This window comes from Echiichthys vipera (genome assembly GCF_963691815.1).
Source record: "Echiichthys vipera genome assembly, chromosome: X".
Taxonomy (NCBI): Eukaryota; Metazoa; Chordata; class Actinopteri; order Perciformes; family Trachinidae; genus Echiichthys; species Echiichthys vipera.
Genome location: NC_139825.1, coordinates 23,552,430 through 23,578,079, shown reverse-complemented (window position 1 = coordinate 23,578,079; position 25,650 = coordinate 23,552,430). Strand labels below are relative to the sequence as shown.

Below are 25,650 nucleotides of genomic sequence, written 5' to 3'. Positions count from 1 at the left end.
CTACAGCTTCAGAGTGTAAGCAACCATGAATAAAAATGGACTTTGTAGGGAAGTAGGGCTCATAATTATTCTTTTTAAATCAGTTAAAGCCTTTTCTCAAATATCCCCCAGGAGGCGCTGGGTTAAAAATCCATTTGTGGGAAGTGTACCATGACAGCGAGCTCGTCTCCCTGGAGACAGAGGATATGACAGTAGGGAATGTGCATGTTTATCTGTCGGGTGAGACTATACATGAGTGTGGATGTGTGCATGTGCATCAGTATGCATGCATGTTCATGGGGCATTTGAGTGTTTGCAAATTTGAGAGTCAGTGGAGCACGCAGGCTCACAAACACACACAGTCAAACACGCAGACTGGCGTAATACCATTTCTCTTTTTTTTTAGATTTCAAGAGTGGATCTCTTGTGTTTTAAAGGTCAGCTGCAAAAGAATACAATGTTTAACTTGCTGTGGTCTGTGAAACAAACTGGACATAAGGCTCTTTGATAATACTAAAGACCATTAAAATATCAACCTCAAAAAGTAGGCAATTAGTGTGTATGTGTAATGTGGGACTGTGCTTGTGTGTATAATTGTTTTTTTATCCACTTGTTTAAAATGAGGCTTTACCACATTGTCTCTGTGATGCTGATCACATTGTCATTAAAGAGTTACAAATAAAATAAACCTGAAAGAAAAAGGAAAAAGGAAAGAAGAGCTCTCAGTGAAGAAGAGAGAGGGGAGGGCTTCCTACTTTACCTTCACACCGTCTTGCCATACGTGCTCCCTCTGAAGCTGCTCCGCCTCCTTGGCCAGTTTCTAAAAGTAAACAGAAAAAAAGAAGTGTGAATTTCATAAGTCAATATGACAATGATTTGAGTGTGCGTGCGTGCGTGCGTGTGTGTGTGTGTGTGTGTGTGTGTGTGTGTGTGTGACAAAGACAAACAGAACTACAAAAGTAGGGAAGTTGTAAATTGTATATTATCTTGATAATTCAGAGAATTAGGGAGTGGCAAACCCAACAGCTTCTCCTTAAAGTACCAGTTCAAATGACAGTGTGAAACCTGAGGCCTCGATCTAAAAACTGTACATTGTGACCCAGCTTAAACCTAAATTTTTTAAATGTTTTTAAAGTTGCAAATTGTTTCTCAAATGTGGCTTTGTCTTGAAAGTTCTAATCGCGGTATCTACATTAGTGTCTTTAAAAAACCAATGGACTTATTAACGCTCGAGAACCAAACTCAGGGATATCTTATTATAATAAATATAAAATTAAATTGAGAGAATTTGAAGACCATACTGGAGCTGCACATTATGAGGAAAGTACGCAATAATGTTCGGCCTTCCAGCATATTGCTAAAATGCAACAAATTGCTTGTTGAATTAAAAATAACATCAAGGATTATTTGCAACATTATTTTACTGAACGAACTGAACAGCCTGAACGGCCTTCCAGCATATTGCTAAAATGCAACAAATTGCTTGTTGAATTAAAAATAACATCAAGGATTATTTGCAACATTATTTTACTGAACGAACTGAACTAAACTCAAAAGGAACCAATAGCAAATTTGATTTTAAATGTGCAGCTTTCTACTACTGCTCTATTTCAACTAACTCTAACTGAGTTGCAGTATTTGATTGCAATGACGATGAAAGAAACAATTTATTGTGCAGCCCTAGACCATGTACCAAAAGTCTTGCTACATATTAATGAGGTGATAGTATTGTATGTATATCTGTCTGACTGACAGCTGAGCTGGCAGGGGTATGAGACACAAAGTAAACAAATGTGTGCTAGTAAAAGGCCAAGGCACAGACCATTACTATCAGTAGTACTGAGATAGATCCACACCAGTTCAATCCATACTGACTGATCTTGACATTTGCAGGTTAGTTTCTATGTGTACGTTTCCCTGGTTTCTTAGCCAATAAGCCATCCAGATATCTGTCCATGCTTGTAGATAAGAGGCAGGCATTAGCTCAGAAAGGTAATGTTTGCTGTGATGAAAAATGCATGTCTCATGTCCGATTCACATGCAAATACAGTTTGATTGAATTTATGTTGGCAACTGAAACTTCTGCACACCGAAACACACCATTTTCCTTGTCTGATTACATGCAGCAAAGTTCTCCATCTACATAGACAGATAACGAACATCATGCTTTCATGACACCAACAAATATGTCCTTCTTTTGTAAGCTTTTCACTCACAGAGATGAGACATGACGCCCAATCCAATTCCAGGTATATAGATATTTTCTGAGTTATATGAAACTTAAAGGTGTAATTACTATGTCTTTTTTTTATTATAAAGTGAGTCAAAGTGCTACATAAACTATGTAAACTTCCCTACTGTGAAATGCAAACAGCCCATATTTAAAAACTGTGTGTTTAAACAAGCCATCAGGACAAATGTAATATATATACATATATTGGTTGAAAGTGTTGCTACAGTGACGTTACAGTCATTCCCCGACTGCAATGACAGTGCAGAAAAGCCAAGAGCGCAGATATAGAGAGAGCATGTTGGGCTTTTTCAGGAAGAGGGCTTAAAGAAACAGAACATTTTAGACAGAGGGGGAATAGAAAATGAAACAATGTGTTTTTTTTAACATTTAAGAATGTAAACATGTTCTAGTAGAAACCAAAGTATGAACCTGAAAATGAACATAATATGGGACCTTTAATATTCTCTATATATCTCAGAATAGTATAAAACACCACCACTACTTTACTATGCTGTAGCCTAGGCTTTTCTTTAAAGAAGCTTACAATATGTAGGCTTCTTATATAGAAAGTCTTCCAAGAGACAATATGGTGAAGCCTTTATGTATTGTTCCCTCCCTCTCATGCCTTAGTATCTACATTTCCCCAGGCCTCTAGGGGGCGATCTTGTTTCCGTCCCAGAATAGTGTGATCAGCCTGAAAGTCCCATGGCTCTGAAATTACTAACCCTATTTAGACCCCTGCTGCGGCATGAGCTCATTCATTTGTGGATCCACACTGAAGGAACCAGTCCCCTACCATGGGAGGCTTTTTATCTACAAAAAACACACAAGACATAAACTCTCATTATAGTAAAAGCTGTCCTATTTCTATTAGAGCCCCGCCCACCTCATCTCAGCTAACCTACCCACTCAAAGACACACAGGCACAATACTGATCCACCTCCTCTCAACACACACACACACACACACACACACACACACACACACACACACACACACACACACACACACACACACACACACACACACACACACACACACACACACACACGAGGTTGTGGTTGTAGTATATAGATGTAAGTTGAGCATTATGGTCTAAAGTATAATGTGATTGGTGTGATACATACGCTTTTAATCACCTGTACAAGCCTTAAATAAAAACAGAAACGATAAGATTTCATTAATTTCCTAATGAGACAACAGGCAACTGACACGATGAAATTACGATCTAATTAGCTCATCGAAATGATCACCAGAGCCCATTATAAAAGACAGTAATTGTATGGCTTTTCCTAAGAGAGGGTCAGTCTTTTGAAAAGGCAGGGCCGCTGTGGTAAGCTCTAGGTAAAACTATCAACACTACATTTTTCAATTAGGGATAAACACTGAGCAGTTGAACAATGATCTCACAGCATTTCCAGCTCTGACACTAGCCTGAAAATGAAAGCCATAGGATTTCAGTCTCTGCCACATCAGCTGTAATATGTTTTCTTTATTTATTAATATGTAAAGTTCTTTTTGAGGACATAACAAACTAAGTTTTATTTGTTTGAACTGTTTCCACCACCTTTTCTCCCCTCAACCCTCTGTTGTGATCTTTGATCTAGTTATTCTTCCATCCCCTTGGCTCAGTCTTTTTCCCAGCATTTAATCTGTCAGTAAGAATCTCTACTTTGTCCCTTTACAAAAATCCATTTCTCTCCCCCTGAGTAGCCAGTGCATCCTTTCTCTGCTTTTCCAGCTGCCTCTCCCTTGGTATTTCCCCTCCCTCTCCCCCTGGAAGACCACCATTTCTCTGGGACCCTATCTCTTCCCTAGCAGCTTAATGCAGTCCCCTTGCTCCAAAACAGCCATGTGTCTTCATGTGTCTTTCCTTCCTCTGTGTTGGCCCAGATGGATGGGCAACACAAACAGCCAATGAATCAGAGTGAGAGATGTGGGAAGGAGGGGGGCAGGGATATATCATCTATGCTGGTGGCTGGAGCCCAAGCAGCTTAGAGCACTGGATGAGCATAGTGAGATCAGCACAGTACAGCACAGATAAGCTCAGTACAGGCCCACACAACACAGCAAATAACACTACAGAACACATGCACAAAGACACCAGAAGAGTTGACGACATTAGCACAGCCCTCTAATGTTATTGTCATTGTAACCTTGACACAAAATGCATCACATGTTGGGCCATTTGTCAGCGAACCTTAAGGCAAGGTCAAGAACCATAAACACAACTCTGTAATGGATAGTGGCATGTGAAGTGCCTCAACAAGGTCTACATCCTTAAACAATACACAATGGAGTCTGCTGTGTATAAGGGATCGACCAATGTGCCTTTTTCAGGCCGATACTGATTTTTAGTAATGAAGGAGACCGATAACTGACATTCAGAACCAATTTTGCTGTTAAAATAAAAAAATTGTGTCAAAATTTTGAATAACACAAACTCCAACACAGAACTCAGTTAAAATGTGTATGGATTAACCAGTGTTGCAAGAGGTACTCATCTTTTACTTCAGTAAAAGTAACAATACCAAAGTGTATTCAAAATCTTTCTTGGCATCAAAATTCAAAAGTACCAAAAGTAAAAGTGCATAATAAGACACTATATTACTGAATTATAATGACTGATTGATGCATTAATGTGTTCATTAATGTTGCACCTTGTAAAAGTGGAACAGAAAATGTAAATACTAAGTGCTAGTACCTCAAAATTGTGCTGGTACAGTAATGTTACTTGAGTAAATATACATAGTTACACTCCTTAACTGGGATTAATACTGACCTTAGATGCAGTTCTCCTACGTTTAAAGTGTAACAACAATACCCTGCATCTCTCCAGCAGTTGTGAGTTAAAACTGAGACCAGCTCACTTTTGATTTTTTTGCTAGTCAGCTTACTCATGGATCATAGATCAATGCACATGCGGATGTTTGCGATCACATTCGGCTCCATGAGACTCAACATTAGCTTACACTATTATGACCATCTGCTATTTACAACATGTAAAAACAATGATTTTGGGGCGAGTTATCTTTTCCACATAAACTCTATTATCACTGTATAACGCTATCACTGTAACAAAGCTTAGTAATCGAGGATTTTCATTTGTGGAAACTGGGCCTGTTTGTCATAATAGAAATGGATTATAAGATTGTGGGGTTTTTGCCACCTCAGTGTAGAGAGGACTGTAATGTTTATAACTTCTGCTTTCTTACTTTTTTAGCTCAAGTTCTGACACAGAACTTGACAGGGACTGTTGTGAACACTGTACACTGAGCCTTACAGTGTTGACTGCAGCTGACCCAGAGCCAAAGAAATGCATTTTTGGACCTAGGAAAATAAAAATATAATGATTCCAATTATTGGAAAAATATTTAAACATGTGATACGACAATTGGGCGATGCCTATCGTGGACGCAAACATTGTACATAATAGTGCAGGTGATAATTGTACAAACAGTCCAACAGCAGGCTGTGCAGCTTGGTGATGCCTCTATTGTTCAAGAACCCCTATGTTAAAAAGCACTGCTCCCTGACTGTGATCTCATGGAGCAAGAAGACAGCAGGGGGACAGAAAAATGAAGGAAAAGCTCAGCATGAGGCGATTACAATCTTTAATATTCATAACTGTTTGGTTTGTTCTGTTCCAGAGGGGAGAAGTTTAATCACTTGAAGTCATGTTATTTCTAGGGGAATGACAGCACACTGGGGATGAACAGTGTCATGCTGCGGTGAGCGCCAACTCGACACCGGGCCGCCTGCGCGATTGCTGCAGCCTGTTAGGTCCTTCCACTGAGCATTAACTTAAAGGGCATTCGACACACCACACCATTGTCTGTGTGATCTGGAGGGACACTCCAAAACAGCCCTACAATGTGTGTGTTTGAGTGAGTGGGCAATTGAGAAAACACGACATGGTCTGTACATGTGATTGCATCCTTGAATCGAGGTACTCAACATGTTTCAAATGACCCCCTCTGCTCAGTTTCTGGGAACTCTCAAGTCACCTTGGGGACCAAAAGACTGTGAAATGACTCTACTGAGGTCACTTAACCTTCTCAGAGAGTATAACGCGGCAAGGGAAGTAAATTTTACAATGATTGGCTGCTGTAGACGGTGACAATCATAATGGTAAGCCACTAAGCTCTTTGAAAAAAATATGTCTAAATATAGAACAGCTTTCTTAAGGGTCCTTCCCACATTGTTGAATTAAATATCCAGACACTGCATCAATAGAAACCTCACTATATCTACTGAAACACTGACATGATACATCTGTGGGCAGTATTGCTTTCATGGTGTATGAAGACATATTTAGTCCTAATCTTCACAGACATCGCAAGAAGCATTAAAAGTTAAGATGCTTTTCATGACTGCTGACAATTTCACAAAATGTCACCACTGTGCCATGGCCTTAAGGGCTGCTCAATGTGCTGTAGGGGGTGCAGAGAGGTGCAGTGTTGTGCAGCAGTAAGTCCATTAGGGGGCAGCAGACTGAGCGAACCGATGAGCCCCAGCAGGAGCAGCAGGAGCAGCAGCAGCAGTGGCAGCAGCAGCAGCAGCCAGTGGAGCCTGTCAGAGTGAGAGCAGTCTGCTTTAAGCTCTTCATTCTGTCTTCACCACTCGGCCGGGATTAAGGCCAATCATAGAAATCACTGAGTCAGAACCGTCCCACAATAACAGATGGAGGGACTTTCCACTCCAGAATTTTAAAACATCACAGACAAACTCACTTTCACTTCGCTTCACCCCCTCGCCGCTGTAGCCCCCCCCCCCACCACCTTTCATTCTCTCGCCATCCTTTTATCTCTCCTTTTCGCTCTGCTGTTTTATCCTGCCATCTTATGCTGTACTCCATTTCTCTCCATCTGTCTCAGTTTACTGCCCTCAAACTTTCTCCCTCGTCTAACGGCATATTAATTCCAACAACACGGTCACAAACCAACTTCCAAACTGTTTAATTGACTTTCACATAGCACAGAACTTGTCAGTGGCGCGGGGTGAAATGGGAAGATGCTCGAAACCCTACGACATGTTTTTATTGCTTGTATTATTCCACTTTTCTCTGAGCAGTGCGGATGAAGGAAGTTCCAGCAACAAACTGCTGTGATAAGAAGAATAGGCTCTCGTCTTCACAGTGGCCAAACAATGTTAAAGTCCATAATGAGGAGAAATAATGACCCTTAATTCCAGGTCCCTGGTTGGTTTGCAACTGGCAGCTGGGTATTGTAGCCCTTATTAGCTAACTCTGACAGAGGATCTGCATGGATGGGTGGGAGACCCTGTCTTTGTTCTGTGATCCAAAGCACCCTGTGGCAGGCGCGTTTGCAGAGGCTGTGTGTAGTGCTATTGTAGCATGTGCTGAGATAATCCCTGCCTTTGTTTCCCCCTCCTCGATAATCTTCCCTCTCCACAACGGAAATGTTAACACTTTCTTTTTGCCTTTCCCCACTCATCGCAGCAGTTCCCATCTCCACTCCGCTGTTTCCACGGAGACCAGATCTGGAAGACGCGAGCTGCCACCTTCCTGCGGCAGCAAGTCACCAGCTTTTCAAAAATCAAACGCCAGCTTTCTACACTCCACACAGGCCCACAGAAACACCATGTTTCCACAGTAGATTGCCAGCATTGTGCTGAAGCTTCTGTGTGTAGTTCAATGGGACAAGAAAGGCAGCTGTCTTTACTTTGGAACACTACAGAAGCTCTGTGCAGCAGCTAAACTCCCTCATTATGGTTCTTCAGAGCTACACTGAAAATAATTGACCTTGATCATAAGCTCTTGTGTACTAATTAGTCTACTTCTAACTTTATAAAAATGGATATAATCAAAATATGATTATGTTAGAAGCGATGTCACAGGAGCAAATGAGCTACTAATATATTACTGACTGCTAAAGTATTTCTATAAAAAACAACATTAATTCCCTTCTAATTGGGGCACTTTTTGTTTCATTTGAGATACTCCATTCAAAACAACATGCACTGCACAGAGCCTTCGAAGCTTAGTGGGAGACTCATCATTGCAATGAACAGGGCCAAAGACCATTGTACTGCACATTATCATTCACCAGAGCAACTACTATTGTAGATTTAATTAAACCTACTATGGGATGAATGCTACAAACAGCTGTATCACATCATTTACTCTCACATGCACACGCAGGTCACAATGCACATGTCCATAGTAAAAAAAGAGATAAAGGTCAAACAAGGTTACTGCGGGAGCATTTAAGTGAGTCACCACCATACAGATCTGCAGACTGCTCACAGGTAGCCAAGTGTCCTACAGTACATGCAGAGGCCAGCAGGGGGCTCAGGGTGAGCGTGACGACGGAGCGTTGTGTGTGTCGATGGGGGCCAGGATCAGCAGTGACATGTGGGTGTCTGGATGGTTGGGCTCCCTGTCCATTGTTTGACAGATAGTCACATATATGCCCAAACTGCTGCTCGACCTTTGCTGCTGTTACTAGCATCAGTCAGACAACGGAGACAGAGTGAGATTGGGAGGGAGCCTAAAGGCGCCATTTACTAAATAAATAAATAAATAACATTCAGATGCCTTGTTTCTGTAACAGCCCATAAGGCATCGACCTTGCAGGTGACGGAGAAGGAGAAAATGACATACCCATTGTCTGGAACACTTCATTGCTAAAAATAAATAAGTAAAAAGAAGCCAAGTGACATTCCACTAGAAAAAAAACAAGCTCATGACTGTTCTTTTAGTTGGTACGTGTGTTAACAGGTGTGGGCAATTGCCTGGATAACCCGTGAGTTTCGTCCTGCCTCTTCAGCAGGCTGAGTGGGGAAGAGCAGAGCCAAACAGAATCAAGATGCAGGGCAAACATCTCCTTGATCATAGGTGAGAGTGATAGATACACGCACTTTGCAACACAAACACAAACTGAATGAGACTGAAAGCTCATGTGTGCACTCAGCCATTCTACATCTTAACAATCTGTCATTTGTGTCATATCTTGACAAGAACCCTAGTTATGTACAAAAACATGCATTATGTGAAAACACACATGCACCAACATTCGGCATGAGCAGGAATTCCTCAGCATCTTGTTTGGTAGACAAGCATGATTGTCACGGCATATGTGTTTAATGCACATACAATATACCCACACCCTTAATCACCGGCGGTCACATATTACACCCACACAAACCTCACTGTATACACTGTACATTTGCAATCAGCTCAAAGCAGCCCTCACTAATCAACAAGCAATCAATTATACACACATTTGTATTCCCTGTGCCCTTTCCTTTGGCAGGCTCATACTGGCTGCTGAGCTTGGATGCAAAAACAGTTGGAAAGGGTCAGACGTGTGTTGTTGAGACAAATGAGAAAATTGAAGAATTTTTTTGGGGGGAAGTAGGGGAATCCCTTTTTGGAAACTCACCGAATATGAAGAATGCACAATTGAGATTTTTTTTCAGCTGATGACCCATAATTACCTGCTTCTCGTGGCCGATACCCATAAGATAACTGGTAATTGCACATTTTTGTGTTTAAAAAGGAAGTTTATAACCTGTCATTCATGCACACCTGAGGGAAAGAAAGGCTAAAATGCAGTAAGTGAAGATGGATGATTTGGTTAGGTCAGAGCAGTGGAATATCAAATCTAACTGACATCACTATTGTTAACTGAACAAAAGCAGTTCTAATTCTTCAAAAATTACTTTTAGTCAAGTACCAAAAAAACATCACATACATTGGCTTCTATAAAGCTTTTAGTCTCAACATTCAAATATAATGCTTGGACATAATATTTCAGATCAGACATGTCAATGTTTGATTATGGCGGATCTCATTTCGCTTCCAGCTTTGGTTCAATTTTAAAAGATAACATACGCGGGACAATTGGTCAGTGCCTGTGTTTCTGATTTGTAATCCATGGTCAAGATTCTGCACTTCATCTGTAATTCGATTTATAAATTTTAAATTGTTACTCTTTTAACTTCTTGTTATAAACTGTCTCTTTATCATGTAATGCTTTTATGACGTGTGTTGTTGCCTTCACCCTTGTGAAAGAGATCCTGATCTCAATGGGATATTTATCTGGTTAAGTAAAGATTAAATATAAATTTTAAAAAATACTCAAATTGTGTTTACTTTCGGAATGCAAACCAACTTTAAAGGCTCATACCGCTACCTACAGTATCAGAGTGTGTAGATGGTGTGCTTGTTAAGTCAATGAAAGTAATTTGCCTTTGTATTATCAGCTGATAATTTATCGGCTATAATTTAATTATTGGAATAATACACAATATAAATTTCCCATTATCTGTTAATAATTTATTGGTACTGATATACCTGTATATTGTGCATACCTACTGAATATTATGATATACAAAAAACAAAAAACCTTACTGACCAAATAGATTTGGAGATGGTCAGGACAAAAAAAGGCAATTAAAAAAATATAGAAAACACACCATGGGAGAGGGAGAGAGGCAGGTCATTTTTTCCTTTTCACAAACCAATATTATCTCAGTCCATCAGCTTAGCAACCTTCCTTTCACCTCACTACAGCACTGTCTGCAATTCAAGGGCAAACTGTTTATTTTTTGAGATCCATTTTCTGCCCTTTATTTCAATCATCCTCCCTCTTACTTTAGATTGCTGATAGAATAATGAAAGGAGTTACACATGCATGGCTTATGGGGGTGGGTTATTGTTCGACTAAAAGGTCATGGTGTGTTACCAAAAGGATTTTTTTATGAAGTCATGCAGATTTACCTTGCTCCTTCCCCTCCGCTGCAAAGAGAAAGTGTATGGTATCTGACAAAAGCCTTGTCAAAGTGCCAGAGTCCAGTGACAGCAGCTGGTGTTTGACAAAGTGTATCGTTGACAGTGAGAGGCCGGGCAATTGTTCGGGATTTACACACGTGCACACATGAGTACACACCTTCAGTCATATTCATGCATGCCCACACACACTTACATTAGTGCACGCACACACACACACACACACACACACACACACACACACACACACACACACACACACACTATAAAGTATTCCAGCAGACATAAGAGAGGAAAAACATGCAGACACGGCCGTCTCTCAAAGCAATTACAGCAGATTGAAACCAAATTAAATTTGAAGCCTAGAGCAACACCAGCGATTGAACGTCTATGACAGATATGACAGGGGAGGAAGGGGAGTGCTGCTGGCCCAAAGGGTACAGGGGATGTTGAAGTGAACGTCAGGTGTGGGTCACAGAGGAAGAGAGCTACTTGGATAGAAGATCCAACCTAGAAAAAAGTAGGGCAGATAGCTGGTCCCATGCAGAGAACATCAGTAGGGGTCTGTGCCAGGATTTTAAGGAGCATGCAGATGATTTTGCACGTTTTAGCCCATTAACTATAAACTGTCTATTCTATATGTTACTGTCGACTGATTTCAAAAGCGTACCATATGTTTTCAGACAGAGTTCCTCCCCTCAGGGCAGCCGCAGGTTCATTTCAGTACAGAATGAACTCGGAGAGCCTTTAAACATCCTTAAAATAGGTAATCCATCAAAGAAAGTGTTTTGTCACCTTTATCATATGCTTTGACATGTACGACTGGAGACTCGACTGCAGAGCACCATGCTTTTAAATGCAACAAATGACCAAATCCACACTATCTCTTTTCTTGATGTCCATGTTTGCCTTTTGTTTGTGTTGTAGCTCCCGAATGCCAGACTTTTCTGAATCAGTGATACAACAAAAATTTGAAAAATAATAATAGAAGCTCAAAATTGTCCAATTGTCCTGTGATACAATAAGTACAAATCAATCTAAACCACATGGTATGTTTTAAGAAATATTCAGTAATCATTTAAAAATAAAATATGTGATTTGCAGTTAATGGACTAAAACATGAACTGATGTGTTTCTCTCTCAAAACAGGATGGGGTTGACATGGCCTCGCTATTGCATAGAGTGAAAATACAAGACTTCATCAAGGCAAATTGTGTTAAATAAAGCCTATCTTGATGAGTTATACAAATATAATGAATTACAGAGGAAATAATTAAACATTAAGAAAAACAGCAACACTATGTCCAATAAAAGGAATTTCTTACGCAGTCTTCACACTGGAAAATGATACCATGTGAGTAGAAAAAAAACATAATCTGTAGACCATTTAACAATCGCAAACGTGCTCGTTACAGGCATATAGATTAGCTCGCTTTCCAGTTCTCCAAGAGATATAATTTCTCCATTTTCATTATTCTAGTCCAAGAAATGACAGGATTAGTTGTGGCGGCTTTTAAACATCTGATGTTATCTTCCTCTCCTGGGTGAACAATTAATCCCTCTCACTTCCTTTCTTCTCTTCACCCTCTCTCTCACAATCCCAGCTTCATCTTGCCTCCATTTCACTGTTCTTCTCTTCTTCTCTCCCCCCACCACACTGTCTATCTCTCCCAGAGGAGATCTTCTTTAACTGGAGAGAGATGGAGTTAAGTGCCCTGGCATTTAAATACCTACAGTGTACTTCGGAGCTATGTAAAAGCACATGGTGAGGGGGTTTCTGTTATCACTAGCCACAGGTCTTACAGTATGTGCACGCACTTTTAAAGCTCATTTATTCTTCCTTTACGTAAGAAACACGGCAAATATGGCAAATATGGCAAACATGCCGACGGTGGAGCAGAAAAAGGCAAAAGCTGAGGCAGCACTGTAGACGCCGATGGTCTATGAGGTCATTAAGTACATCACAGATATGGAATATGTTTCTCTATATCTTAAATAAATCACCATTCTATTCCACCATCTTCAAAATGGTTTCGCTGTGTCTTAAGGTTGTGTCTTGCTTGAACTCTTAGCTACACTGCCCCCATGATTACTGCTCCATGTCATCCATTTCAAAACCACTGCCAATTCAGACTAAATGAATGCAGTGCATGCAAGGGCATCAACTAACAATTATTCTCATTGTAAATTAATGTATTTTCTCGCTTAATGTTGTTTGATCTAACCATCATCCACTGTAGGTACCGTAATTTCCGGACTATAAGCCGCTACTTTTTTCCCTCGTTCTGGTCCCTGCGGCTTATACAACGGTGCGGCTTTTCTACGGCTTACGGTAACCAGGGGCGCGCACTACCGAGGATGCGCGAGACCGAGGCAGACATCTGGCGCCAGGTAACGAGAGCAAAACAAAGAGTAGGAGAGCGTCAGCGACAGTTTGCACGAAGGAAGTGTTCATGCAAACACCCTCAACATGGAAAACAAACGGAGAAGTGCATATGATGCTGCTTTTAAGTTAAAGGCAATCGATCTGGCTGTCAAAGAAGGAAATAGAGCTGCTGCACGTACCCTTGACATCAATGAATGGCTGGTTATTTTGATAACGTAACGGCAGCGGGACTGCACTTTTACTGCCGTGTTACAGGCGAGCACTTTGTATTACTTTGCACCGTTGTATTATTTGTACTCTGCACGAATGCTGTTCGCCATGTCAAAGATGTGAAAGTTTGATTGAATGATTGAAAGATTTATTGTTAATAAATGGGACGCTTTGCGTTCCCAAACAGTCATCTCTGTCCCGACAATCCCCTCCGTGGTAGCAGGAACCCCTATATACTACGGTAATTACACATCAAAACGCCTGCGGTTTATAGTCGGGTGCGGCTTTTATATGGAGCAATCTGTATTTTACCCTAAATTTAGCTGGTTCGGCTTATAGTCAGGTGCGCTTTATAGTCCGGAAATTACGGTAATCCACTGACTATGGGTAAGTACCTCATGCAACCCCACTTTAAAAAAGCTAAAATATTCAAACTGATTAATCGCTTATCAAAATAGTTCTCAAATAATTTAATAGTTGACAACTAATTAGTTAATCTTTGCAGCTCTAGAGTACGGGCAGAAGGCTCCGTCTGTATCGTGTACGTATCTAACATTAAATGATATATATATATATATCATAAATGAGCCTTTGCGATTCAAAACTTCATCAGCATTTCACCTACTTTTTATATTCTTGTGTATGTTGTTAAATGTATGCTAAGCCATCCAGATCCAGAAGTATTCACATTTAGATGTGGTGTGTTTGTCAATCCAATTTGAGCATTCAATTTCCATTAACAAAACCAATATTAGATCTATAATTGCAGATACACTGATGACATTTCAAATGATAATCTGTCACACATTTATGTCAATATGACTTCTGACTAACAAATGAAGCGGTTTGTTTTCACTGTGTGGAGCAAAACTAGCTCCCTAGCAGGTTTCATACATCATATTTCAATGTTTTGATCAGTCTGTTCAAATCATCCCATTTCAAATGACTGTATACAAAATCAAAGCTCAATCCATATTTTTTTCATTTTACACTCTCAGGATGCTGAATTGCTCCCTCCCAGTCCTATCTAAGAAAATAATCCCACATCTTTTTTTTTCATATCTCCCAGATACGGATTGAGCGTGCTCTAGTTTTTTTAGTCGATAATTCATGTGATGTTCACTATATGTGATGTTTTATTGTGAAAATATCATTATCATCATTATCATCAATATCATAACAACCTCTGTTAAATTATGTATGTTTATTACAACCACAGATTATATAAACATGATTAATACTGTGGATCAGAGGTAGAGTGGGTCGTCTTCCATTCGAGAAATCGGCGGTTCGATCTCCGGCTCCTCTGGTCTGCATGTTGAAGCGTCCTTGCTCCCTGTAGATTACGTGGTATGTAGTTGTCCACTGCCATCAGTGTGAATGTCTGTGTGAATGGGTGAATGTGACAAATAGTGTAAAGCGCTTGGAGTAGTCAGAAGACTAGAAAGATTCTATATGAGTACAAGTCCATTTATATATCTTCATCATCGAGATACTGTTGGTCCCGGACAGGTTAAAGTTAGCACAACTAATAAATCTAACAATGTTAATGCTGTTTTTTTAAACAGAATAGCAGAATGAGCAGGATTTGTCGTTAGCAGTTTGTGAACACAACATTCAAAGTTGGCTCCTCCTCCCCGGCTCAACAAGGATTTGGGACTCTCACCTGTGGGTGAATACAGGTATGGTGAGTGCCAACGACAGATTCACTCTAGTTCTGAAACAAGCTTCAGCTACCTAGCATTTAAACTCTCTCTCTTTTTTTGCGGTGTGTCCAACATTTCTGTAGCTTCAGCCTAGATGCGTGCTTACGATATAAAATAAGAAAAACTACGCAGAGGGCAGGGTCTCTGCAGATACAGACACCGCCACACACTATGAGTGAGTCACAAGTGTTCATGAGAGGGATTATTTTGTATTAATTTACACATTGATTTTTAGGATGATACCACATATTATACTTTTATGCTTCCACCTGTTTAAATATGTAATTTAGATCTGTGAACAAAAAGAGCCTGATGAAATCAAAATGCCTTAAAGGATTTTTTTAAACACACAATGCAATTCTCACCATAATATGCCAACACTAAACAAGATTGACCAAAAAGTAAAGTGTCACTACCCATTAGCCATATATATGGAGTCACAACAATGTCTCTTGTTCAAATCGATTGAGGAACCTTTTCTAACCATCATCCCTCTCTCTGTCCCCCATGTTGGCCGACAAAAACTCTAAATGATGCATGAAGAGATGAATCCATTCAATACTGTAAATTGACATTCATGCATGCTAAAGGGAGAAACATTAAATACCACTTCATGCTTGTTTAATTACCATACCTAATTTCTTTTACATCCTCCTGAAAATAACATATTTTCTTTTTGGAAATTGGCTTAACACATATGTGCAACATTTGATTGGAGACATAATTACTGCTCAACTAGACTACACACATATTCACCTGTCTGTGGATAGAAACAAATAAGGGTCTGACTCTTCTTGTAATGAGAACTACCGTGGAGTTTATTTTTGTGCCAGTTAAAGTGTTTATGTTATGGAATTAAGCCATTATGGATAAAGACGTACTGTGCTATATACAGTATCCCTGGGATCTAACTAAGGCCTACAACCTCACGCTACCATGCTTATAACGATACAGAGGGCAAGATACCATACATGTTGCCCCTCATCATCTCATCTCATCTTCAACCGCTTATCCAGGTCGGGTCGCGGGGGCAGCAGGTCTAGCAGGGGACCCAAAACTTCCCTTTCACGGGCCAAATTAACCAGCTCTAACTGGGGGATCCCAGGCCAGTGTGGAGATATAATCTCTCCACCTGGTCCTGGGTCTTCCCCGAGGCCTCCTCCTAGCTGGACATGCCTGGAACACCTCCCTAGGGAGGCGCCCAGGGGACATCCTTACTAGATGCCCGAACCACCTCAACTGGCTCCTTTCAACGCAAAGTAGCAGCGGCTCTACTCCAAGTTCCTCACAGATGGCTGAACTTCTCATCCTATCTTCAAGGGAGACTCCAGCCACCCTCCTGAGAAAACCCATGTTGGCCGCTTGTACCCGCAACCTCGTTCTTTCTGTCATGACCCAGCTTTCATGACCATAGGTGAGGGTAGGAACGAAGACTGACTGGTAAATCAAGAGCTTTGTCTTCCGGCTCAGCACTCTTTTCGTCACAACGGTGCTTTAGAGCGACTGCAACCCGCCCACACAAACACCCACACACACAGACTCCAATTATCTGGCCAAACTCACGCTCCATCGCCCCCTCACTCATGAACGTGATCATGAGGTACTTGAACTCCTTCACTTGGGGTAAGGACTCATTCCCTACCTGGAGTAAGCAATCCACCGGTTTCCTGCTGAGAGCCATGGCCTCAGATTTAGAGGTGCTGATCCTCATCCCAGCCGTTTCACACTCGGCTGTGAACCGATCCAGTGAGTGCTGAAGGTCACTGACCGACGATGCCATCAGGACCACATCATCTGCAAAAAGCAGAGGCGAGATCCTCAGCCCAACGAGCTGCAACCCCTCCCTACCATGACTACACCTCGATACCCTGTCCATGAAAATCACAAACAGGATTGGTGACAAAGCGCACACCTGGCGGAGGCCAACCCCCACCGGGAACGAATCTGACTTACTGCCAAGGATCCGGACACAGCTCTCGCTTTGGGTGTACAGAGATTGGATGACCCACAGAAGTGACCCCCTCACCCCATACTCCCGCAGCACCTCCCACTGTATCTCCCAAGGGACCCAGTCATATGCCTTCTCCAGATCCACAAAGCACATGTAGACTGGATGGGCATACTCCCAGGCCCCCTCCAGGATCCTTGCGAGAGTGAAGAGCTTGTCCGTTGATCCACGTCCAGGACCGAATCCACATTATTCCTCTTCAATCTGAGGTTCGACTATAGAACGAACCCTCCTTTCCAGCACCTTACTTTACCAGGGAGGCTGAGTAGTGTGATACCCTTGTAATTGGCACAAACTCTCTGGTCCCCCTTTTTAAATGGGGGAACCACTACCCCGGTCTGCCACTCCCTTGGCACTGTCCCAGACTTCCACGCAATGTTGAAGAGACGTGTCAACCAAGACAGCACTTCCAAACCCAAAGCTTTCAGCATTTATGGACAAATCTCTTCAATCCCTGGGGCTTTGCCACTGTGGAGTTGTTTGACTACCTCAGTGACCTCCGCCAGAGATATTGACAATGATTCCCCGTCAGCCTCCAGCTCTGCCTCTACAAAAGAGGGCGTGTTAGTCGGATTAAGGAGTTCCTCAAATTCCTTCCACCGCCCGATTACCTCATCGGCTGAGGTTACCAGCGTCCCGTCCTTACTGTAAACAGCTTGGACGGTTCCCCGTTTCCCCCTCCTGAGGTGTCGAATGGTTTTCCAGAAGCACCTTGGTTTATAGTCACGCTGAGAGCAAGACCACCGTTCCTCCCAGCAGAAAGAGAGAGCAGAACTATGGAGTCCCCTACTGGAGCCCCATGCAGGACTCCATTCAGGTTCTCCAAGAAGGCTGAATACTCTGAACTGCTGTTCGGTGCATATGCACAAACAATAGTCAGAGTTTTCCCCTCTACCACCCTTAGGCGTAAGAAGGCGACCCTCTCATCCACTAGAGTGAACTCCAACACCGCACACTCACCCGGGGGGTTGTGAGTATCCCCACACCCGCCCGGTGCCTCACACCCTGGGCAACTCCAGAAAAGGGTCCAGCCCCTATCCAAGACTACGGTTCCAGAACCGACTGTGTGTGGAGGTAAGCCCCACCAGATCTATCTGGTAGCGCTGCACCTTCCGAACAAACTCCGGTTCCTTCCCCCACAGCGAGGTGACATTCCACATCCCCAGAGCCAGCCTCTGCTGCCCGTTTCTGGTCCGTCGAGGCCCCTCACTTTTACTGCCACCCGTGCAGTGAAGGTGCACGGCACCTGACCCCAGCTTTTCCTCCTGTGAGTGGTGGGCCCACAGGATGGAGAGGAGGGAGGTGCCACATCACTTTTTTGGGCTGTGCCTGGCCGGGCTCCGTGGCAAACCCGGCCACCAGGCGCTCGCCAGCGAGCCCTATGTCTGGGCCTGGCTCCAGACGGGGGCCTCGGGCTTCCTCCGGGCAGGGTCTCTCTTCCTCTTCCTCGTTTGTCCATAGAGTCTTTTTGAACCATTCTTAGTCCGGCCCCTCGCCTGAGACCACTCTTCCATGGGAGACCCTACCAGGAGCACTAGGCTCCAGACAACACAGCCCTCAGGTTCACAGGGACACAAAAACCTCTCCACCACGATAAGGTGATGGTTCCCGGAGAGATGTTGTTGTTGTTGCAATGCACGATTTTTGAATAATGACCATGTACTGTACTACATTAAATTCAAAACAAATTTTCTTTATTATTCTGCAGAACAGCGGTCAGACAACTTAAAACACCTCAAATCAAGGCCAACACTGATATTAAAAGTAAAATAAAATATTCTGTTTCTAATCCCAGAGTTATTAATAAATAAGTAAATATAATATCCCTACATTTTTAAACTTAACATGCTTGAATGAACGTTTGTTTTGAATTGAGACATGCACTGTGCATGTAATACGGATTGGCCTTGGCTGCCAAATGGCTTTTTTTGTGCACTTAACCTAGGTGAGGTTTCTGTTTCCAAACTGCTGTCACAGCATTTGCTGCTGTGCAACAATGTACGATGCATCGATACGTGTATCAGTAGGGAACATGTCACAATATAGTGATTTGGCGCACAGGTCTAGTAGAAACCCATTGTCAAGGGTAACTGCATTATCATACATACGTAAAAACACAATTAACAAAATTAAGTGATCTTTGAGAAATCTTGAAGAAACACTAAATGTAGATGGCAAATTCATTACAGAGTGACTGTGATATGTCATATGAGAGAGATGAATTGGGTTGATTTATGCTGACCATGAGAATAAAGCAGTGCTCAGGATAAATGAACGAGACGAAAAGAGGTAGAGCCCAGGGCTTACAAGGCCATTCCCAAGTCTAATCAGCCTAACAAGGGTGAAAAACATACATTTGAGATATGTTAGACTCAGATTACCAATTTTAAAACTTATGCACACACGTACAGACTACGAAGCACACACAAACACACACAGCACTTACCCGGCACAAAGATGCACAAAAGCCATCCACATACATCTATTTTAAGGAACTGTTCAAGGGCAGAGAATGAAAATGCCTTATTTAAAATCACCCACAAAGAACAATGGCATTTTTCGAGAAAGCTTCACTGTTGTCGTATTCAGTATCATTATAGACTAACATTGGTCAAAGATTACACTGTTTAGCCTGTTCTGTCTGTGTGTGCGAAGTCAATTTAGTAGATGGCATTTTCAGTTTCTCATTACCTGAGTGGTTTACACTGTGTGCCTTTTATCTCACCTATAACGTGCTAAATATATCTCCTGTTAGGGAAACAACACGCTTCCAGAAAAACAGCTACATAATATAAAAGAACAATGTGAAATATGTAATGTTATAGAAAAACCCTTGCGGGAGAGGAAGAAATCGTGAAAGATAAAAGGAGGGAAAGTGGATGGATTTAAAGGGGAACACATCTGTACTCAAATCAGTGGCTGTTTAATACGGAGATTTGACATTTCCTTACTTTTTTCAGATTTCATAATTACCTACAGTCTAGCCATACCCCCCAGTTTCATAAAGAACCAAAGCATTTGCACTCTTCTCCACGGGTGGGGTCCACGCAATCTGCTATTTAACTCGGCTCACGGCTGCTTTGTGTGGGAGGATCGCAAGCCAGCCTCGCCAGACACATTTCCTCCATGGTGGTGTGGGTCTAGGTGGGCTTAGAAAGGCTATGGACGAAACGATGGCTATGCTATCTCTTTCTGCTGGGAGGAACGGTGGCCTTGCTCTCAGTGTGACTATAAACCAGTAGACCGGTTGTCAGCAACCCACCCAACCCACCTAGAAACAGGGACCCTGTTTTGTTTACCCTGCTTTGTGGTAAATTAAGCTTGATGTCATCAAGTTTATAAATGGGAGACGGATTTATTTTATTATTTATATATATTATTTTAACACAAATGAGCTTTATACTATTTCTTTGTCATCCATAACATTTTTCCCAACACATTGTCTTTGAAGCAGTTTCAGACTTTGTAATTGAAATCATACATTTGAGTTTTAGCACTATAGATGAATTTTGAAAATGGGCCTAGTTCCCCTTTAAGAAGATGAAGAAAGCAAAAGAGTGACAGAGAGAGAAGGATGAAGCTAGGCAGCGCTAAAGCAGTCTAACCTTGACAGAGAGCATCTTCTGACAAGCATCTGCCTTCTGTAATAATTTAGAAATAATCTCCATCCACAAAGGCCCAGCAGCCTGGCAGAGCAAATGCTCTGTGCCTGATCGATCACTCCGATTCAGCCAGCTGCCGGTCTCTGTGCGCACAGGCCCAACATCGATCCCCCCCCCCCCCCCCCCCCCTCATCTCTCTCTTCGTACAGAGTAGGATGATGGAAGTGAGGAGGAGGATAAAAAGGTGAGACGAGAGATGGGGGTAGTGATGTCAAATTGAGAAAAACAAAAAGGAAGATACAGAGAGAGAGATACCAAAGAAGACTTCAGAAATAATAATGCAAAGTGCAAAGTAGAAGGAAAACTGTGAAAGCTATTGGAAATTGAAAGCAAACGTTTTATATCAAAGCAGTGGATGCATTTCCACAGACTGAGTACAAACTGAACCACATGTCAAATATCATTATTCGGGCAACAGTCAGGACAGATTCCTTTTGTTGAGTTTATGGAGGTACAGTAGGTGGCCACCCAGCTTCAGACACGAATACACACCAGCACACACAGGCACATCCCATCAACACGACCAATTACTACTCAGCGTTGTGACAGCATTAACTGCCACTGTGCATTTGGCCCCTAGCAATTAATTGACTTTTAAATAGTCTGCCATTAGCACCAATTTAAATGAATAGATGTAGTCCTCCGCCTTCACTGAGTATACTTTGCCATGGCTGCCCTTAGGAAGCAGTTCCACTTTGTCACCTGAAATGGTAGTGCAGCAATCGAGGTTTCAAATCAAGAGTGAGAACAAAATGAACGATACTTTTTATATGTCATTATCATGCATACAGTATAGATCATGATTGCATTATCAAATTAAACCTTTACATTTAAACAATTGTGTCTCTAATCAGAGTCGAAGTCTTGTCGACATATTTTAGTTAAGAGAGAAAAAATGAGGTAGTAAAAATGTTGATACTGTTTGCTCATCTAGGTTGCTTTCAGTTAATTCCTGCACTCACAACAATTAAACTTTACGAGCAACATCAAGTGCTTACTGGCTTTTTCTGGACTTCTATGCCCTGTGTTTTGCCTCTCAGGCTACAAGGAAGCCTCTACCTTACCCTCTGATTAGTGGATGTAGCCTTAAATGAGGACTCCAGGCAAGACTCAAGGCTGTTAAAATGATTTGACTCCACAGCAGTTTTTCCAAGTAAAAGAGAATAAATAATTGGATCTGCACTTTTGTTTATTGTCAATATTCTCCTAATTTTTTTGGTTTCCCTCGCCATCAGCATGCTCTCAACATATCCCTAAGCTCAACTGTGCTGTGCACTGTAGTACGCCACAGACCAGCTGTTGGAGTAGAAAGTAGAAAATACAAGAAAATGAAAATGTGTGATTATAACAGCAGAGACGATTTTGTTTCACTGCTATGCACTCAAAAGAGCTGGACTATCCTTTTAAAGTCAATGAAGAATGAAAAATCGGGCCAGTGGTTTTTCTGTAATCTTGCTGACAAACAAACAAACAAACAAGCAAACGGAGAAACTGGGCCAAAAACATGACCTCCTTGGTGGAGATAAAAACACAAAAATTATACCAGGAGACAAATAAATGGATTAGCACTCTACAAACCACAGACTGGATTTCTTGTAGGGTTACTCATTTAAAGCTTGTGACATTGTCTACTGTATACCTGTGTCCATAAGGAAGGGGGGTGAAGTGCTAGTGGTAGAGTGGATGATCTGGGTCATGTTGTAATTGTTGAACGCTCAGCGATCAGAGATGAAGTGACACAATTGGATAAGTTGGGTAGGAATAGCAATTACTTTTATGGTTTAGTATTATTGGTAACTGTATGGAGAATAAAGCAGGAGAAAGCATATCCCAACCACCACCTGTGAAACGGGACCTGTGCTCGAGTGTATAGGTGCTGGAGTGTAACATATGGTGGGTTTTCGGTATTATAGGCCGTACAGTATGGGATGAGTGTGTGTGTGTGTGTGTGTGTGTGTGTGTGTGGGGGGGGGGGGGGGGGGGGTCAAATGGTCGAGGCTTATTGTGATAAGCTGAACTTGAGCTTGTAAGTTTGTAATCAATGATAGGGATTAATGAGTATCAAAGAGAAGTGAAAGAGCCAGGTTGCTTTTATCTGAGGTCGCAAAGATTACAGGAGCAAAGGACACACATGAAAAAGAAAACATGAGGGGAGGGGGAGAGAGGAGGGTAAAGGGAAACAGAGAGAGACAGAGTGAGATAATTATTATCGTTGAGGTGGTTTTCCAAGGTCAAAATTTGAGATTCTCCCCGACTGTCTCTCGGAAGCATAAACCACCACGCACTGCCCCCACCCCCCTTCAATACCTCCTCTCTCCGCTGCTGCCTCCAGGCAAACCCCTATCTTCCCTTCCCTTCTTCTCCCATTACAACGCCTTTCCCCTGTCACTCATTCTGCATAGGAAGGCAGTGTCCCATCCCCCTGGTCACGGTCTCGAATGAGCCAAAGCTATTAGCCGACAGCTGCTGCTGTATAGCTTTTCAAACACAGGATGAATTAAATGGGTGATAAACAAACAAACGGGCATTCTGTCTGTGTAGTTTTGGGAGCAACCTGTCAGTCAGCGAAAAAAACAAGGTAACTATGCATCAAACCACATCTCCAAGCCCCTACTTCTTTGGCCTGTAAGGAAAAACACCTGCCAATCATGAAAAGTGTTAGGTCATTATATTACGACAAGCTGTCAAAGCTCAAAACAGTGGGGCAGAACTCACGGATGAGGAGAAGGAGGAGGAAGAGGAGGAGGAGAAGAAAAGCAATGGGCTGCAGCAGGCATCTTCGGTAATGTGACATATTTCCAGGTAAAACAGTCTACAGTAAGTGGGCAGGGAACCGTTACGATAAGTGATTTGTCGATTTATTAAGGCAACAATTTACGGAGATAATCAATAAATTGTTTAAGTAATTTTTTCAAGGATAAATGTCAAACATCATCTGGTACTGGTATATATTATATCAATATTGTGATATGAGACTAGTTATCATCTTAGATATTGGATATTGAAATAGGACATGCCAGAGCATGTTGCCATTTTTTATTTTTTGTCACCTGTGCGGATATATCAGTAATTGCCTGTTGCTGGGCTGACTGTGGTTGCTGGAAAATACAATATCTATATATCTTTATCGATATTGAGGTATTTGGTTGAAAATATTGTGATATTTGATTCTCTATGTAATGCTCAACTCTAGTTGCAGCCCTAAAAAGTCCATGGCTAATCACCACTGAACAAGAATTGAAAGTCACTGAAAAGTCCTGAACTCACTTAATGTGCGTGTGTGTGTGTGTGCGTGTGCGTGTGTGTGTGTGTGTGTGTGTGTGTGTGTGTTAAAAAGTGCCACCAAAGGGGCTATGGGCCTTTGCAAATGAGCTCTAACACTAATAAAAGCCCAGTTTCTTTTTTTGCATAACCCAATTGCAGGCCAACGCCACAACTGAAATGAGACGATGCAACAAGTTGAGACAGACTATGAACGGCTTCCACTTAACGAAGCAAACACAACAGAAGAGAAGTGACAGCGCTCTGCAAATGACTGCAAACTTGGGAGAAATGGAACAAGGAGAATAATTCAATCTGCAGCCACCTCCTCCAGGCAGCCAAGGAGAACCGAACTGAGGGGAAGGCGAGGGGAGGGAAGAGGAGACGGAGGAGGAGAGAGAAGCTGAGGCGTGTGATGCCTTTCTCCCTGGGCAGGGGCTACGGGGGCAGGCGCCCAGATAAGCTGGGGCAGAGCAAAGATTAACTGCTTGCACTGATGGAAGAGCAAAATAAAGGCAAGCCAACCTCTGCTTCCCTTGGCCTCTCTGCGTGAGCGTCTGCGGGGACAAAAGGTTGGGATTGTGTACATTAACCATGATGAGAATGTTTATACAGAGTCAACAGCAGCCCAGGCAGAAACGACCTCATGCCATTCCTCCTGTGAGCAACAGGACTTGCCTGACCTCTCATATCAATTTCGAACTCTTGCCTTTTTGTCTTCCGCATGCAGTCGAACCTCTAATTTCCTTTAGTCCTACGCTGCAGAATATACAATAGCCATGGTGGGCACACCTGCAGAGCTGGCAAACGAAGTACAGCCGTTACAATAAGACAGAGCTTTCCTGGTGAAACTGAGCCATTCTGCAAGAGCTGTAGTGTTCTAGTGAAGCTGGTTTCTTGGATCATTCTAGTGAAGTTGAGTTCAAGTGCTAAAGCTTTGTTAGGTCTGCAAATAATATATATTTCCTTTTACCCCATGCACTTTTTTCCTTCACTGCCATTGCCACTACTCATTGTTCTCTCCAGAAAGTTATTAACATCCTTGTTTTGTCTGATCAATTTGGTGGCTGTATACAGTATGAGAATGCTTTTCACCTTTCGTCATTTAGAAAACATTACAATAATTACAATCTATCAGTACAGTATCTTCTCTAATTAAATGTTTAATGTATGTTGTTTACATACAGTTAAGTATTAACTTAAACAAGAGAAAATAGCTTCTATAATGAAGAAATTAGTTTAGACAATGCTTATTAATACATCTAGATGTATGAAAATTGATTATTTTGGTCATGTATAGCATATGTATATTTAACTGGGTTTTTAAAAGGTTTTGGGGAGTGTATGTTAATGACAAAAAACCTCAGAAATCGAATGTATGTATCAGAGAGAGACCACAGCAGCCTGAGGAAAGGAAATATCCTCACAAGGGCCAGCGGTGCATCCTGAG

The 25,650-nt window shown here is 41.9% G+C and overlaps 1 protein-coding gene across 1 annotated transcript in view; it reads right to left on the bottom strand.

The window, feature by feature from the left end:
* Positions 1-25,650, bottom strand: part of cacna2d2a (calcium channel, voltage-dependent, alpha 2/delta subunit 2a) — a gene marked incomplete at its 5' end in the record, with an annotated part of 160,729 nt that overhangs the window by 75,816 nt on the left and 59,263 nt on the right. The window contains one exon of the mRNA XM_083939740.1: positions 740-799. Coding sequence (XP_083795866.1) covers positions 740-799 — 60 coding nt within the window. The remainder of the gene's footprint in view (positions 1-739; positions 800-25,650) is intronic.